The sequence below is a fragment of the Pteropus vampyrus genome, unplaced genomic scaffold (assembly GCF_000151845.1).
Source record: "Pteropus vampyrus isolate Shadow unplaced genomic scaffold, Pvam_2.0 Scaffold482, whole genome shotgun sequence".
Lineage (NCBI taxonomy): Eukaryota > Metazoa > Chordata > Mammalia > Chiroptera > Pteropodidae > Pteropus > Pteropus vampyrus.
Window position 1 is genome coordinate 387807 of NW_011889263.1, and position 15240 is coordinate 403046.

At 54.1% G+C, this 15240-nt stretch overlaps 1 protein-coding gene across 5 annotated transcripts in view; it reads left to right on the forward strand.

Moving 5' to 3' along the window:
* Window positions 1-1092: 1092 nt before the first annotated feature.
* NFIX (nuclear factor I X) overlaps window positions 1093-15240 on the forward strand; it is a 71142-nt gene continuing 56994 nt past the window's right edge. For all 5 annotated transcript variants that reach the window (XM_011382546.2, XM_011382543.1, XM_011382545.2 and 2 more), the window contains exon 1: window positions 1093-1756. In XM_011382546.2, coding sequence (XP_011380848.1) covers window positions 1201-1756 — 556 coding nt within the window. In that variant the 5' untranslated portion in view covers window positions 1093-1200. The remainder of the gene's footprint in view (window positions 1757-15240) is intronic.

The window sequence follows — 15240 nt, forward strand, 5'->3', positions numbered from 1 at the left end:
AAAAAAAATATTAATTTCCCCTTCTGTGCAATGGAGCGTGGGGGGGAGGGAGAAGGGTTTGAGAATCCACCCAAGCCCAGCCCCTATTCCCCAGAACACCAATAATAACCCCCTTTAAAACATTTACCTTCCTCCCCTGCTCCTCCCCCTCCCCCTCCCCCACCCGCCCCCAACTCACAACTCTGTTGAGTCCAGAAGCTCAGAATCGGGCGTTGGGCTTTGCCGGGTGCTTCAGATCAATGGTAATTATTTAATTTTTTCCAGTTTTATTTTTGTAAACAGAAATCAATTATTATTTAAACTTCAAACAAGCAAACAAGCAAAAAAAAAAAAAAAAAAAAAACCAAAAAGCGAGAGCCCGGCCCTCTGTCACCTGACTGAGTGGGAAAGAGGGTGAAGGGGTCAGTGGGGACGGGGCGCAGGACACCCCATGTAGCTTTTAACCCTAATGTGGCCGAGACAACCACCTTATTTGTGCTAACAAGAAGTGTTTTGTTCCTTATTACTGTGATTAACAGTATCGGTGTCGATAACAAAGCTGAAATCACATATTTAGGATTTAGATCTGATTTTTGAAAATGCTGGGGTGGCTGTTCCAATTGGAGCAGGAGAAAAGCGAATATAAACAGGCTGGGGAGGGGGAAGCCAAATCCGTTTCCTGGCTTGCTGGCTGGTGGATGTCATGTTCTCTCTTCTTGGGGGTGGCCAAAAACCGACTGGTGTCGGGGCGCAAGGCGGCCCCCACAAGCCCCGAGTGCGCGTCCACCGGCGTCCGTGCAGACCCGACACCGCGTCGGGGAGAGCTGACACGAGTTCGAGGCTGCGATAGAACATGGAGATGTCATGGGCGCGACAGAGCCTGGCGGGGATACCAGCAGCGTGTGTGTGTGGACGGCAACGTTGTCTGTGCGCGTGTGTGTGAGTGAGTGAGGGAGAGAGAGAGAGAGAGAGAGAGAATAGGTGTGTGCTCAGGCTCCGGGTGCCTCTGTCTGGCTGCTGAGGCTGAGATGGGAGCAAGCGGCTGGCTGGGCTGGTGGTGGCTCCAGACCACACTTTCGTAGAACAATCGCAAGAGGAAATTGTCGTGGGGGGGAGGAGGAGGAGAAGGGGATTTCTCCAGTGCCCCCTTCTAACGTTTCTTTTCTCCTTCTCTTTCCCCCTCACCCCGTCTTTCCCTCCTCCCGTCCTCCCTCGCCCCGCATGCTCCCGGCTTGCCGCCTGCAGGATGAGTTCCACCCGTTCATCGAGGCGCTGCTGCCTCACGTCCGCGCCTTCTCCTACACCTGGTTCAACCTGCAGGCGCGGAAGCGCAAGTACTTCAAGAAGCACGAGAAGCGGATGTCGAAGGACGAGGAGCGGGCGGTGAAGGACGAGCTGTTGGGCGAGAAGCCCGAGATCAAGCAGAAGTGGGCATCCCGGCTGCTGGCCAAGCTGCGCAAAGACATCCGGCCCGAGTTCCGAGAGGACTTTGTGCTGACCATCACAGGCAAGAAGCCCCCCTGCTGCGTGCTCTCCAACCCCGACCAGAAGGGCAAGATCCGGCGGATTGACTGCCTGCGCCAGGCCGACAAGGTGTGGCGGCTGGACCTGGTCATGGTGATTTTGTTTAAGGGGATCCCCCTGGAAAGTACTGATGGGGAGCGGCTCTACAAGTCGCCCCAGTGCTCGAACCCCGGCCTGTGCGTCCAGCCACATCACATTGGAGTCACAATCAAAGAACTGGATCTTTATCTGGCTTACTTTGTCCACACTCCGGGTAGGTTGCTCTCACTACACCCCCCCTCCCCATTTTATTTCTCTTGCTGGCATTTGTCCTGTTTATTGTTCCTCTCTGTCAAAACCCTACACCCACTGGGCCTAAGGAGAGCGCCTGTCCTGCGGAGGCCTGCAGCGCGTTCCATGTTCCCTTTTCCCTCTGTTTCCCTCCACCCTCTCTATTCTTCTTCCTTGGCTCCCTCGCCATGTCCCCGATTTTCTGCATCTCTATATTTGGAGGATACATCTTACCCAAAAGATGCTGCAGGTCTCAGGACTGGGGCCGCGGTGACCCAGGTTTACCCATGATGGTGAGAGTTTCTGAGGAACACCACCACAAAAAAAAAAAAAAAATCACTGGTTGCTCTGATTTAAATAATTCAGAAGTAGTATTGGGGAGCAGGTGTTGGCTTTCTTGCCGCTCCCCTCAAGTTCTGGGGAAAAGCTGGATTTGGCACAAGCGGGATGGGCAGCAGTTCGGTGGAGAGAGGGGTGTGTAAAAACCCCGGGATATGAGACTGAATGAGTAGAAAAGAGGAGAGAAGGCAGAGGCAGATAGATTCTGGGGCCCAGGTGCCCAGGTGGGAGCTGTTTTGGCTGGGAATTTGGCTGCGGGGAGTAAGGTAGTGATTTGATGTCAGAGAGAGTGAAAAGGAGCGCGAGATTCCTCATCCTCTTCCCCGTCACCTGTTTCCGGCTGAAGTGGAGAGACCCCAGGATGGGTGCCTACAAGCCCTCTCCCCTCTGCTGAGGGGCACAGGCTTGTCAGGGAGCACAGACAGATCTTAAAGAAACAAACAGTCAACAAAACTCTGTAAAATTTCCTTTTCCTTTTACGTTATAAGTATTTCCAGTTTGTCTCTTTGCCTTTTCAATTTTACCCTGCATTTTGGGTCAGGGCGGTTCAGTTCTCCTCCTCTGTTCCTCCCCCCCTCCCCACTCTTTCTCTTTTTTATAATTTCTTTCCGCTTTTGTTTTCTTACAAATTGAAACAGAGATGGCTGGTTAATTTTTAGCCTCCACTCAGCTACGCCCAATTTACTGCCGCCTTTGAAACCTAAACGGGCGGCACTCTGTGATTAAGCAAGGCAGAAGTGTGTTTACATTATGCCCAACCAACTTGTAATGAGAGGGCTACCAAACCTTTCTGTGTGTATGTGTGTGTGTGTGTGTGTGTGTGTGTGTGTTTTCTTTTCCACCATTCCAGTATTTTTTCCCCTTGTTTTCGTTCTTTCTCTCTTTATGCGAATAGAAGAGAATGTGGCTTAACTTTAACTCTAGTGAATATTCTTTCCCCTCAAGTGTGTGCGTGTGTCTTCCTTCCTGTTCATTCACAAAAAAGAAAAGCAGCTCACTTTTCTGCTGCGATCACCCCCTTGCTTATTTGGGACGCTGGGAGGAGCGGCGTGACTTAATCCAGAAATGAAATTTTGGGGAGCTTTCAGCATTGTGTCAGGAATATAACCTCGACTGGGATTAGCACTGAGTCTTTATATATTAGCGAACTCTGGGGAGGAAAAGGTGCTCTTTGAGGCCTCTCTTCTTGCTCTTTTTTCTCTTTTCTGAGAGGAGACTGTGGTAGTTGTTTGAATGTTAGGGCACTCCTCCCCACCACCTCTCTCCCTCCATGGATCTTTCTAGGCCTGTACCTAGCCCTGTGTGACTATCATGACCCCTCACAAAAATGACCAACTGCCGATCTTCTCCCCTGTTCGTCCCTTTTCTTTTTGGAAGAGACTAAAGAAAAATTTAAGTTATTGCCTCATTCTCCATCTACACGGCAAGTCAGAGTGGGGAGGGCATGTACCTCGTGGCGTTGGAGGTGGCTCGGGGAAGGCTTGGATCCTGGAGCTGGTGTCTGTCAGGTAGCTCCTCCACGAGAGGATTCTGTACCTTCTAGTTTAGAACCAGGGCCTCTAAGATGAAAATCAATACTTGTCTTCCTCCCGAGCTAGTTTCCTTCTACCCTGCTCTCTAGCTGGGTCCCTGGAGCTGAGCTGTTTTCCTGGCCTCTTATTTTAGGCCAGATTCTTGACTGCTGCCAGCATGGGGCTGAGGTAGGCTGAAGTGTGTGTGAGGAAGGAGACTGTTTCCTGGCCAGCCTCCTGGCTCCTGGACTGACCAGGCAGGTGTCGGAAGAAAAGAGGCACCCCCGCCCGCCCCCACCTGTAATGAGATCATTTGCCCAGGAATATGAGTGAATTCATGCCCCATCACATGCAGCCAAGGCCACCTCTGTCCCAGCTGAGGCCGAATTCCTTGACAAAAGCTGAGCGGGGAACTAAGAACGTTTTTTTATAATTTGTCTATAGTTCAGGTCTTTGGACGCCAGAGAGTTTCAATGAAGGTTTTTCTTGCTGGAATTGCTTTAATTCAAATGTGCCTTATTGAAAGAACGGGAGAGAGTTGGTGTGGCATGGGCCACCACTGGGCCTTGGGTAGGTGGTCTTAGGATGTGGTGTGGAGCCGGCACAGCTTCTCCAGGTCGCCCCAGTTTGCTAGAAAATGTCTTCCCTTGGCCGAGCCCCCAAATGGCAACGGTCCGACACCACGGCCTTCTCATGCCCACACCCAGAGACATGCTCCTTCTTCCTGGTGTAAAGTGGGAGGGGCTGGGGTGGTGAGGGCTCAGACAAGAGTTGCTTTGGACTTTAAAAGAAGTGTTTTCTTTCCTTAAAACTGGGCTGAAGAACCCGATCTGGGTTGAGCTGATGGTGCTGGGTTTGATGACAAGCCGATTTGACATGGTGGAAAGTGTGGGGGAGTGGCTTCACCTCTAGGAACCATTGTCATCTGTGGCCTTCTCGGGCCCTCATTCTGCCCCACATGAAGCTTCAAGAGGTGGCATGGTTGAGAGGGAACAAAGGACACAAGTGTGATGTCTGCTTCCAAAATAGGGGGTCCAGAAGGCCTCCCAGAGTGTCGTAGCCCCCACGAGGGCAGCCTTCCTGCTGGGAAGAAATCTCGCCATTTGTCTGTTCCCTCTATGAGAGGAAGTTGAGGCAGAGCAGGGCCAGAGAACCCTGCTGCAGGAGGAGGAGATGCACTCCTAGTGATGTTCTTCCGCTCAGAGGGGGTGTCCCAGGGCAGGCGGCTGGCGGTGGAGAGTAGCATGGGGCCAGGAGGCCTCTGCCTGTGTGGGGAAGGATGGCCGAGCTGGTCTGGAAGCCCTGCTAGACTGTCTCCAAAGCCTCTTCAGGGCTCCAAAGGCGAACCGGCTTCTTCAGACCTTTGCTAACGTTGGCCTTAATCTAGGAAAGAAAAACAATCTGAAAGTAATAAAACACTTTACTGAATGGAAGCGTCGGCTTCCCCATCAGATCTCTCTAACGGGCCCGCCGTGGAGGCCTGTGAAGTCCAGGTATTCGGGTGTGCCTCCTTCATCTCAGATTTTTCCTTACCGAGAAATTCACAGGTAAAAGGAACCCACATCACCAGCGCCAGCAGTTGCCAACTTACGGCCAATCTCGATTTATCCATCCCCCGCCATTGCCCACCCACGCTGGGTCGTTTAGAAGAAAATCCAGGCGTCATAGCTTCTCATCTGTAACTATTTCTGTACGTGTCTCTAAAGATAAGGACTCTAGAAAAACGTTAACCGCAGTACCACTATCACACCTAAAAATAATCAACAGTTTCTTTAGTATAGTCAGATAGTCAGTGTTCACATTTCTCTAATTGTCTCCCAGTTTTGTTGGTATGGATCAGGATCCAAATAAGATCCATGCGTCGCAGTGAGTTGATCTGTTTTTCAAGACATAAACTCTAGGCGGTCCTCCTCTTCCTCCTTCCTCCTGGTTTCTTTCCTGGCCGTTTTTGGGTTGTTGTTGAAGGAATCGGGCACTTGTCCTGTAGGGTCTCCCTGCTTGGACTCTGCAGGCTGTGCTCCCCTGCGTTGGTCAGTGCACTGCCACGAAAGGAGATTCTGCCTCCCTCCTTGCCTCCAGGCCCTACCTGTGGAAGGAAATGGATTAGCACCTGAGGATTTGTCTAAGTGAATTTTTTCAAGTGCAGAGTCGCCCTTCTCTGGTATTAAGATCTCCCTGGTTTTCTCCCTCTGCTTCAGGGCTTGGGGCTTTGCAGTAGCACTGGTTTTTAGGACCGAGGAAGGGCTCCTGGTTTGCATCCTTCCTCGTCAGTGGGGGCCATCGCTTGGCCATGTCAGCTGTGCTAAGATATGGCCGATGCCAGCAATGTTCCCTCAAGCCTTTGCTGGACGGCCAGCCCGTCTGGTGGGTCTGGTGTGAATGTGTGGGAAGGGCCACGGGAGCACCAGCTGCCCTCTGGGGTGGGGGCAGGGAGAGGGCTAACCCCTACTGTGGACACTGTGCCACCTCACCCACTGCCTCCTTTCTCAAGGTCCAGACATGCCACTGGCCTGCATCTTTGAGGCAGTGCCATCTGGTGCCAGGGCCAGTGAAGATGGCGGGCCCAAGAACCAGATCCATAAAGTGAGCGAGATATACGGAATATCTTTTAACCCCTTTAGAACATCCTGGAAGAGATGTCACTATTGTTTAGCTTTGGTTGAAAATAAATTCTTCTATTGATCTAACTCTGAGGATGGTTAAAGGGATTAAACCAGCCAATATCTAAAGACGTGCAGTGTCTAAAGGTACCGGCACGTAGCAGGCGAGCAGTGGACTACTGCTGCGATGACTGTTGTCAGGATTTTGTGAGCCCGAGGCTATCTTCCTCTCACCTTTACCTATGGGGTCTTATTTCTGGCTTAAGGGATGACCCATGCGTAACTCTGAAGCCTTTCAAATGTTTAAGGTGGCTCTTAAGGTTCCTCTCCACCCCTCTCCCCAGCTGTCCCTTTTCCAGGTTAAACTTGCCAGTCTGTCATGCTTCCCGCATTTGACGCAGCTTCTTGCACCCTCGCCATTTTGGTCACCCCCCACCTCACCTCCGGAGGCCCTCTTAAACTGGAGCGTTCAGTATTGAACACGGAAACTACAGGCATGATCGGATTCCATGGTAGCACCACACAATTTGGAGGGCCTTCCAGCTACATAATTTGCGGGGCTCAGTGCAAAATGAAAACGTGAGACCCCCCAGTTTAATGTGATTAGGGATTGCAGCGTGACAGCAGTTAGAGCATTACACAAGCTTAGGGGTCTGTGCAGCCGCTCAGGTTGCACTCCCGTGAAGCCAGCCAGTGCCGCTTTTGCTCTGTTAATGGGACGTGGGGTGGTGGGGCTCAGGCTGGCCTCAGAGGGGGTGTGCCTCCAAAGAGGAGATCAGAAATGCCCAGACCCCATCCTTGGACTTGGTCGTCTTGTGGGACTCCCTTGACCACCTGCTCCCATCGCCTTTGTCCATTGCATGTCTCTTTAACCAGCCAGGGGGTCCCGCTGGCTGCGATGCACAGGGGCGTCTCGGTGGAGCGCTCATTCTGGTGGCTGAGTTGGAAGCTGTAGCTCAGGGAAAAATAGAATCACCCTTGTCTGAGCTTGAGCCGGCCAAGTTCGGGCCATGAATAAGCTGGAGGGGACCTGTATGCCCGAGCATGGTGACCAGCTGTGCTCTGCCACCCACCCAGAGGAAACGTGGCCACTCTGCAGCAGGAGGGCTGGGGTCCAGACGTGCAGAAGGACTTCCTGAGGATTTCGTTTACTTTTGGCACTGCCAAAGGATAGTTGAATTTCCTTTATTCATGAAATATGTACTTGGCGAACCTACTGTGAGCAAGGCCCTTCTAAGAATGCAAGAGTCTTGCATGCGGCCGGCAGGGTTTGGGCGAAGGCCTCATGACGACTTCTAGAAGGCGCCATCCCGAAGGCGTGAACCGTGCAGTGATCCCTGCTGGAGGACAGGGAAGACCCGGCAGAGCTTCCTCAGGGGCAGCTCCCTCCCGGTGGACCATAGAACGGGAGGCAGTGCCCATCTGGACAACCTTCTAGTGTTGCAGAGACCTCGGGTACGGAGGAAGGGCAGGCCAGAGGGACAGAGGCTTTGCCATGGTCTCCTTCTGTTCTGCTGTCCCGCAGCAGCTGGGCAGAGAGGGCACAGCTGACCGTCCCCCTTTCTGCTCAGGGAAGAAGGTGGATCCCTCCCCACCCCTTTTTCTCTTTGCCCCGGCAGTCCCACCACCCCCCTGTCTCAGGAGCTGCCACGCTTCAGTTATTTTATCCTTCAGTGTCCGATTCAGAAGTCCTTTCAAAGGCCCCAGCCGTGTCAGCGCGGTGCTTGCACAAAAGGCCTCTTTGATTTCTTGTTTGTTTTCATTTGCCAGCAGAGGGGGAGGGGGCAGGAGAGAAAGAGCTTCTGGGTTTTAAAATTTTTATTTGGGTTGCTTCATTCTCAGAGGAGTTGGCTACCTGCAACTCCTTTCTGAGTTGGGGGCTCCGAGGCCAGCAGCCGCCTTCTGGGGAGAGGGCTGAGGCGGGAAGTGGGGACTGGCCCCCTCGAGAGGGAGGAGGAGGTGCCTGGTCAGGGGGTAGGATATAGTCATTGATTCACTGGGCCCCAGGGTGGGAAGGGTCAGGTTGGAGCCCCGCTGCTTGGGTAGGGAAAAGTCTAAAGTATCTGGCGCCAAAGGACATTCATTCCCCTGGCAGGGGCCCGATTCCAGCTGTAGGATTTGAGTAGTCCTGAACCTTGACTTTGCCGTTTTCTCTTTATCGTCCCAGATTCTGTCGCTTCCCTCTTGGTTGGATGGGAAGGGGGTGGGCATCTTTCAAGCATGCACAATCTGTAGAGATTCTTAGCCCCTCGAAGTACAGACTGGGGCTCCCCACTTGCCATCAGAGAAGGAAGCGGAGGGGAGCGAGGTCTATCCGCCGGCCGGGTCCTGCAGAAATGGTGCCCACAGGCCCTGGACGAGCCCCTGTCCTCCCAGGCTTGCTCTCTCACCCCGTGTCGCTCCGTGATGACCCGTTTGTGAGACATTCAGTGTGGGTGCCCCTCCCAGAGGACCTGGCATATGGCTCGTGGAGTACTTTGAGGACAGGCCAGTAGTACTGAGGAGCAGGGAGCTGAGGCCGAAAGGAGGCCAAGGGCCACTGGCACATTCGTGGTTCGGGACTAGAAACACCCAGACCAGTGCCTTTCGGGGTGCGTACTTTAAGCACATGTCGGTGCGCCTATGCCCTGACATACCGTAAGGAGGTTGGAGGTTGGAGGCCTGATTGCCGGGACTTGGGAACGGAGCGCCGGAGAGCGAGGCTTGGGCAGGTGGTCACAGGTGTCAGCAACAGGGAAGTGTGCCCACTGGGTGAGGGGGGCTCCGCAGGGCCTGGTTGGCAGACGGGAGGAGGAGGCTGGGGGGCTGAGAGATAGATAAATATAGCTGATGGCATTTCTGATGATAGGTTTTTCTTGGCACTGAGGGCACTGTGGAAAACAGCACGACAAGCGCCTGGCCCTACAGGCCGCCGTCGCCATTTTAAGAATGTTTGAGACGAAAGGTTGTTGGCATTACAGGAGGGTCCCAGCAGGCGCCGGGGCTGCGGCAGGGAGGTCTGGCCGGACTGGGCCTCACCACCGTGGTGCCTGGTTCCTTACTTTGCCCATATGGATATCTAATATTTGATTTTCCGGCCCTCCGGAGACCTTTCTTTAATATTTTGGGGTTGCCGTTTGTGAGCCTGTCTCCCAAGTGACTTGTACCCCACCGGCCACCATTGCCTGTCTCTCGATCGGGGCTGTTCTGGCTCTTTTCCTCGCTTTTGATGTCTTAATGCTGACCTGGCATGCCACGGCCCCGGTCAGGGCCATCGCTGCTGTTATTTGAGGACATTCAATAACTTAAGGGGCACCCATTCGTCCAGGCCGCCAGCAGCTCCCTGCCCCCTGTCGATGGAGGAGGGGGCCTCTCTCAGTCTCTGTCTCCCGCTTCCATACCAGCTTCCCAGCGAAGGCCCAGTGTGGCTGAGGCACAGTGCTGAGTCCTGTCCCTGTGTTAACCACCCAGAGTCTCACACCGATTCCAGTTCCAAACCCGAGCTCCAGGTGGTGTGTGTGTGTGCGCGCGCTAAGGTGGCACACACAGGGGTCTCTATATAGTGAGGAGTCTGCGAATCAGACCTGGGAAGCTTACTGGAAGATGACCTGCTTGAACCGCACCTTGAAAGACGGGAGGAATTAGCTTGTTTTTGTCAGCTGGCTGAGCCTTTTCAGCCTGCTGGGAGCTGAGTCCCTTTTCACAATGGTTGAGTGATATAGGCAGGGCAGGTCTTATTATCCCCACCATACAGGGAAGGGAACCCAAGTACGGAGATGTCAAAGTGGGGTCCAGACGTGCAGAAGGACTTCCTGAGGATTTCGTTTACTTTTGGCACTGCCAAAGGATAGCTGAATTTCCTTTATTCATGAAATATGTACTTAGCGAACCTACTGTGAGCAAGGCCCTTCTAAGAATGCAAGAGTCTTGCATGCGGCCGGCAGGGTTTGGGCGAAGGCCTCATGATGACTTCTAGAAGGCGCCATCCCGAAGGCGTGAACCGTGCAGTGATCCCTGCTGGAGGACAGGGAAGACCCGGCAGAGCTTCCTCAGGGGCAGCTCCCTCCCGGTGGACCATAGAGCGGGAGGCAGTGCCCATCTGGACAACCTTCTAGTGTTGCAGAGACCTGGGGTACGGAGGAAGGGCAGGCCGGAGGGACAGAGGCTTTGCCATGGTCTCCTTCTGTTCTGCTGTCCCGCAGCAGCTGGGCAGAGAGGGCACAGCTGACCGTCCCCCTTTCTGCTCAGGGAAGAAGGTGGATCCCTCCCCACCCCTTTTTCTCTTTGCCCCGGCAGTCCCACCACCCCCCTGTCTCAGGAGCTGCCACGCTTCAGTTATTTTATCCTTCAGTGTCCGATTCAGAAGTCCTTTCAAAGGCCCCAGCCGTGTCAGCGCGGTGCTTGCACAAAAGGCCTCTTTGATTTCTTGTTTGTTTTCATTTGCCAGCAGAGGGGGAGGGGGCAGGAGAGAAAGAGCTTCTGGGTTTTAAAATTTTTATTTGGGTTGCTTCATTCTCAGAGGAGTTGGCTACCTGCAACTCCTTTCTGAGTTGGGGGCTCCGAGGCCAGCAGCCGCCTTCTGGGGAGAGGGCTGAGGCGGGAAGTGGGGACTGGCCCCCTCGAGAGGGAGGAGGAGGTGCCTGGTCAGGGGGTAGGATATAGTCATTGATTCACTGGGCCCCAGGGTGGGAAGGGTCAGGTTGGAGCCCCGCTGCTTGGGTAGGGAAAAGTCTAAAGTATCTGGCGCCAAAGGACATTCATTCCCCTGGCAGGGGCCCGATTCCAGCTGTAGGATTTGAGTAGTCCTGAACCTTGACTTTGCCGTTTTCTCTTTATCGTCCCAGATTCTGTCGCTTCCCTCTTGGTTGGATGGGAAGGGGGTGGGCATCTTTCAAGCATGCACAATCTGTAGAGATTCTTAGCCCCTCGAAGTACAGACTGGGGCTCCCCACTTGCCATCAGAGAAGGAAGCGGAGGGGAGCGAGGTCTATCCGCCGGCCGGGTCCTGCAGAAATGGTGCCCACAGGCCCTGGACGAGCCCCTGTCCTCCCAGGCTTGCTCTCTCACCCCGTGTCGCTCCGTGATGACCCGTTTGTGAGACATTCAGTGTGGGTGCCCCTCCCAGAGGACCTGGCATATGGCTCGTGGAGTACTTTGAGGACAGGCCAGTAGTACTGAGGAGCAGGGAGCTGAGGCCGAAAGGAGGCCAAGGGCCACTGGCACATTCGTGGTTCGGGACTAGAAACACCCAGACCAGTGCCTTTCGGGGTGCGTACTTTAAGCACATGTCGGTGCGCCTATGCCCTGACATACCGTAAGGAGGTTGGAGGTTGGAGGCCTGATTGCCGGGACTTGGGAACGGAGCGCCGGAGAGCGAGGCTTGGGCAGGTGGTCACAGGCGTCAGCAACAGGGAAGTGTGCCCACTGGGTGAGGGGGGCTCCGCAGGGCCTGGTTGGCAGACGGGAGGAGGAGGCTGGGGGGCTGAGAGATAGATAAATATAGCTGATGGCATTTCTGATGATAGGTTTTTCTTGGCACTGAGGGCACTGTGGAAAACAGCACGACAAGCGCCTGGCCCTACAGGCCGCCGTCGCCATTTTAAGAATGTTTGAGACGAAAGGTTGTTGGCATTACAGGAGGGTCCCAGCAGGCGCCGGGGCTGCGGCAGGGAGGTCTGGCCGGACTGGGCCTCACCACCGTGGTGCCTGGTTCCTTACTTTGCCCATATGGATATCTAATATTTGATTTTCCGGCCCTCCGGAGACCTTTCTTTAATATTTTGGGGTTGCCGTTTGTGAGCCTGTCTCCCAAGTGACTTGTACCCCACCGGCCACCATTGCCTGTCTCTCGATCGGGGCTGTTCTGGCTCTTTTCCTCGCTTTTGATGTCTTAATGCTGACCTGGCATGCCACGGCCCCGGTCAGGGCCATCGCTGCTGTTATTTGAGGACATTCAATAACTTAAGGGGCACCCATTCGTCCAGGCCGCCAGCAGCTCCCTGCCCCCTGTCGATGGAGGAGGGGGCCTCTCTCAGTCTCTGTCTCCCGCTTCCATACCAGCTTCCCAGCGAAGGCCCAGTGTGGCTGAGGCACAGTGCTGAGTCCTGTCCCTGTGTTAACCACCCAGAGTCTCACACCGATTCCAGTTCCAAACCCGAGCTCCAGGTGGTGTGTGTGTGTGCGCGCGCTAAGGTGGCACACACAGGGGTCTCTATATAGTGAGGAGTCTGCGAATCAGACCTGGGAAGCTTACTGGAAGATGACCTGCTTGAACCGCACCTTGAAAGACGGGAGGAATTAGCTTGTTTTTGTCAGCTGGCTGAGCCTTTTCAGCCTGCTGGGAGCTGAGTCCCTTTTCACAATGGTTGAGTGATATAGGCAGGGCAGGTCTTATTATCCCCACCATACAGAGAAGGGAACCCAAGTACGGAGATGTCAAAGCATTCGGGTCACCCCATGAGTTTCCAGCAGAAGGACCCCAGGTTCCAGGTCACTGAGCACCTTGGCTCCCTTCCATGGGCGCCACTGCTCTTGAACTTCACTGTGATTGCTGGACATGGTGGAGTCTCAGAGGAGAAAGCCGTGCAGGACCCCATGGTCTCCGTTGCTCTCTAGGAGCTGTGGCAGAAGAGCTGAGCCCAGCCTGGGTGGGCTCCCCTAGCCACTGAGCAGGTGGGGTGGAGACGGAGAGAGGGCACCTGGCCTGTCCTTGACGCTGGCCTCCTTCCCAGTTAGGCAGCCTCCTGCCTCTAACCTGAAAGGCAGCATGCTAGCATAGAGGGCAGGTCAGCTGGATGCCCCACCCTGCTGTGGACAGCTTGGCTTTTTGGCCCCCTCCCTGGAGCACGGGGGAGGACAAGTAGAGTGTGCAGGAAGTCCAAGCGTGGGGCCAGGTGGGCTCGGCTAGATCCTTGGGATCCTCCATCCTTGCGCTGTCACGCCCTTTCCCCGGGAGTCTGCTTGGAATTGCGGTTTGAAAGAAAAAATACATGTAATTATCCTAATTAACCAGATGACCGATGGAAGGTTTGCGGTAATCTCTTATATGATCCTCCACATACACTTCACATACACTTAAGCAATGGAGTCTCTAAATCCATTGCTCTCACCCTTACCCCTTTCTTAAAGTTCGCAGACTTTGAGGGCTTCGTGCATAAAAATTCTCCCAACATGCCGAGGGGCCAGGTTGTGGGAGAGGCTATCTCGTGGCCAGAGATTTTCCTGTTTCCGTGGCTAATAAGACAGGGATTTAATCTCTTAACCATTGATAGCAGCTCCCGTAGAGCAGCGTTTCCCAACCATGGTACTGTTGACTTAGGGGCCAGATCATTCTGTGTCACGGGCACTGTCCTGTGCATTGCAGGATGGTTACCAATGTCTCTGGCCTCGACCCATGGGATGCCAGTTGCAACCCTCCACCCCAGGTGTGACAACCAAAATATCTCCAGACATTTCCAAGTGTCCCTGGGGTCAGATTTGCCCCGGCTGAGAACCTCTGGCCTGGGAGAAACAGGTATTCAGACAGAATGTCACCCGTGTTTACCTCTGGCCTCTTCTCCAGTTTAGGACCTCATTTCTCTTTTCTTCCCCTGCATGTCCTATGCTGTTTTCCCCTTCCTGGGCAGCAGCAGGACCCTGGGCCGAAGCCACCCGGGGGTTCCTCACCCCTCGAAGGAATCACGAGCCCCCTGAGTCTCCCACTGAATATCACTCCTGACGTCTTGCATGGCGGTCTCTCTGTGTGCCGGGGCTGCTGACTGGGGGGCTGGAACGGGATCTACTACTCTGCTGACCAGGCCTATCTGGAGAGCCGGCGACCCCATTAAGCCCATCCCAGACCCCAAAGAGCAGCAGGCATTTGCTTCTGCAGCATGAGGTGTAGAGACCAGAAATGTCTCCTGAGCCTCAGCACTTCCCTCTTTTTTTTTTAAAAAAATGATGTATTCGATGATGTTGTCGTTTTTATTAATTACAGTAGTACAAGACACTCTTTGTAAAAAATTCAAACACGAGAGAAATGTAAAAGACAGACCGGCTCCCCAAACCACCCTCCTGTGCCAGAGAGAAACTTTACTTCCCAAATCTGTCCTAATTTTTTTTCATCAATTCATATATCAAATAACTTAAATATAGAGATATCTATTTTAAGAGAAGACAGTGTGTTTGGGCCAATTGAATTGACTATCTAAAGTGCCATTGTGGTCTTAACTTTTCCCCTGCCCGTCCTACCCCAGTCTCTGTCACCCCGGGTACAGAGCCGAGGTCTCTGTCCTCTTTTCCCCTGAGGTGACAATTTCTGCTTATCCTTCCTGAGCTTGTATGTTGGTGTCTGAGTGGCCAGGATCCTGCCCTGGGGCATTCCTGCTGGCGGTGTAACGGTGTAACTCAGTGCAAGTCAGGGCTCCAGCCTCAGCCCACGCCGAGACCCCACCAAAGGCCGGGCCACCATGGGGCGGGGGTGGGGAGGTGCTGAGGGAAGGCAAGGCTGCTGAGAAGTGGCCTGCTGAGCTTCACCTGGCTTAGCCCCACACCCCGCGCTGCCCCTCACCTCTGGAGCCGGTTTCCCAGCTCTTTCCTGGAGGGCCAGGCTGCTCCTCCATGTGGGGCCGACCCTCCACCAACTGGCCTGGCGCCCCAAGGCTTTTCCAGACCCTCTGGCTTCCTCCAGGGCCGCCTGCTGCTTGTTTCCTGTCTTAAAATGGGGGCAAAGCGTCCCCTCGGCCTCCCAGGGTTTATCCCATAGTAATTCTTCGTGTCAGGCTTAAAGGTATGACAAAGATGTGGCTCCAGGTCAGGGATAGGGACAAGACAGGGAGAAGTAATCTGGAGAGAGCTTTGTGGCTGGGTCTGCTGGTCTAGGGGAAGCTGTAGATGACAGGCGGGAGTAGAGTGACACCTGGTGACTCTCCTGGTCTGGGCGGAGTGTGCAGAGAGATCAGGAGATCCCCGGAGGCGGCCTGCAGGAGGCCAACCGAGTGCAGCCCTTGGGGAATGTGTCCTTATTATGCCTGCAGATTATATCCCCATTAGCGCATAAT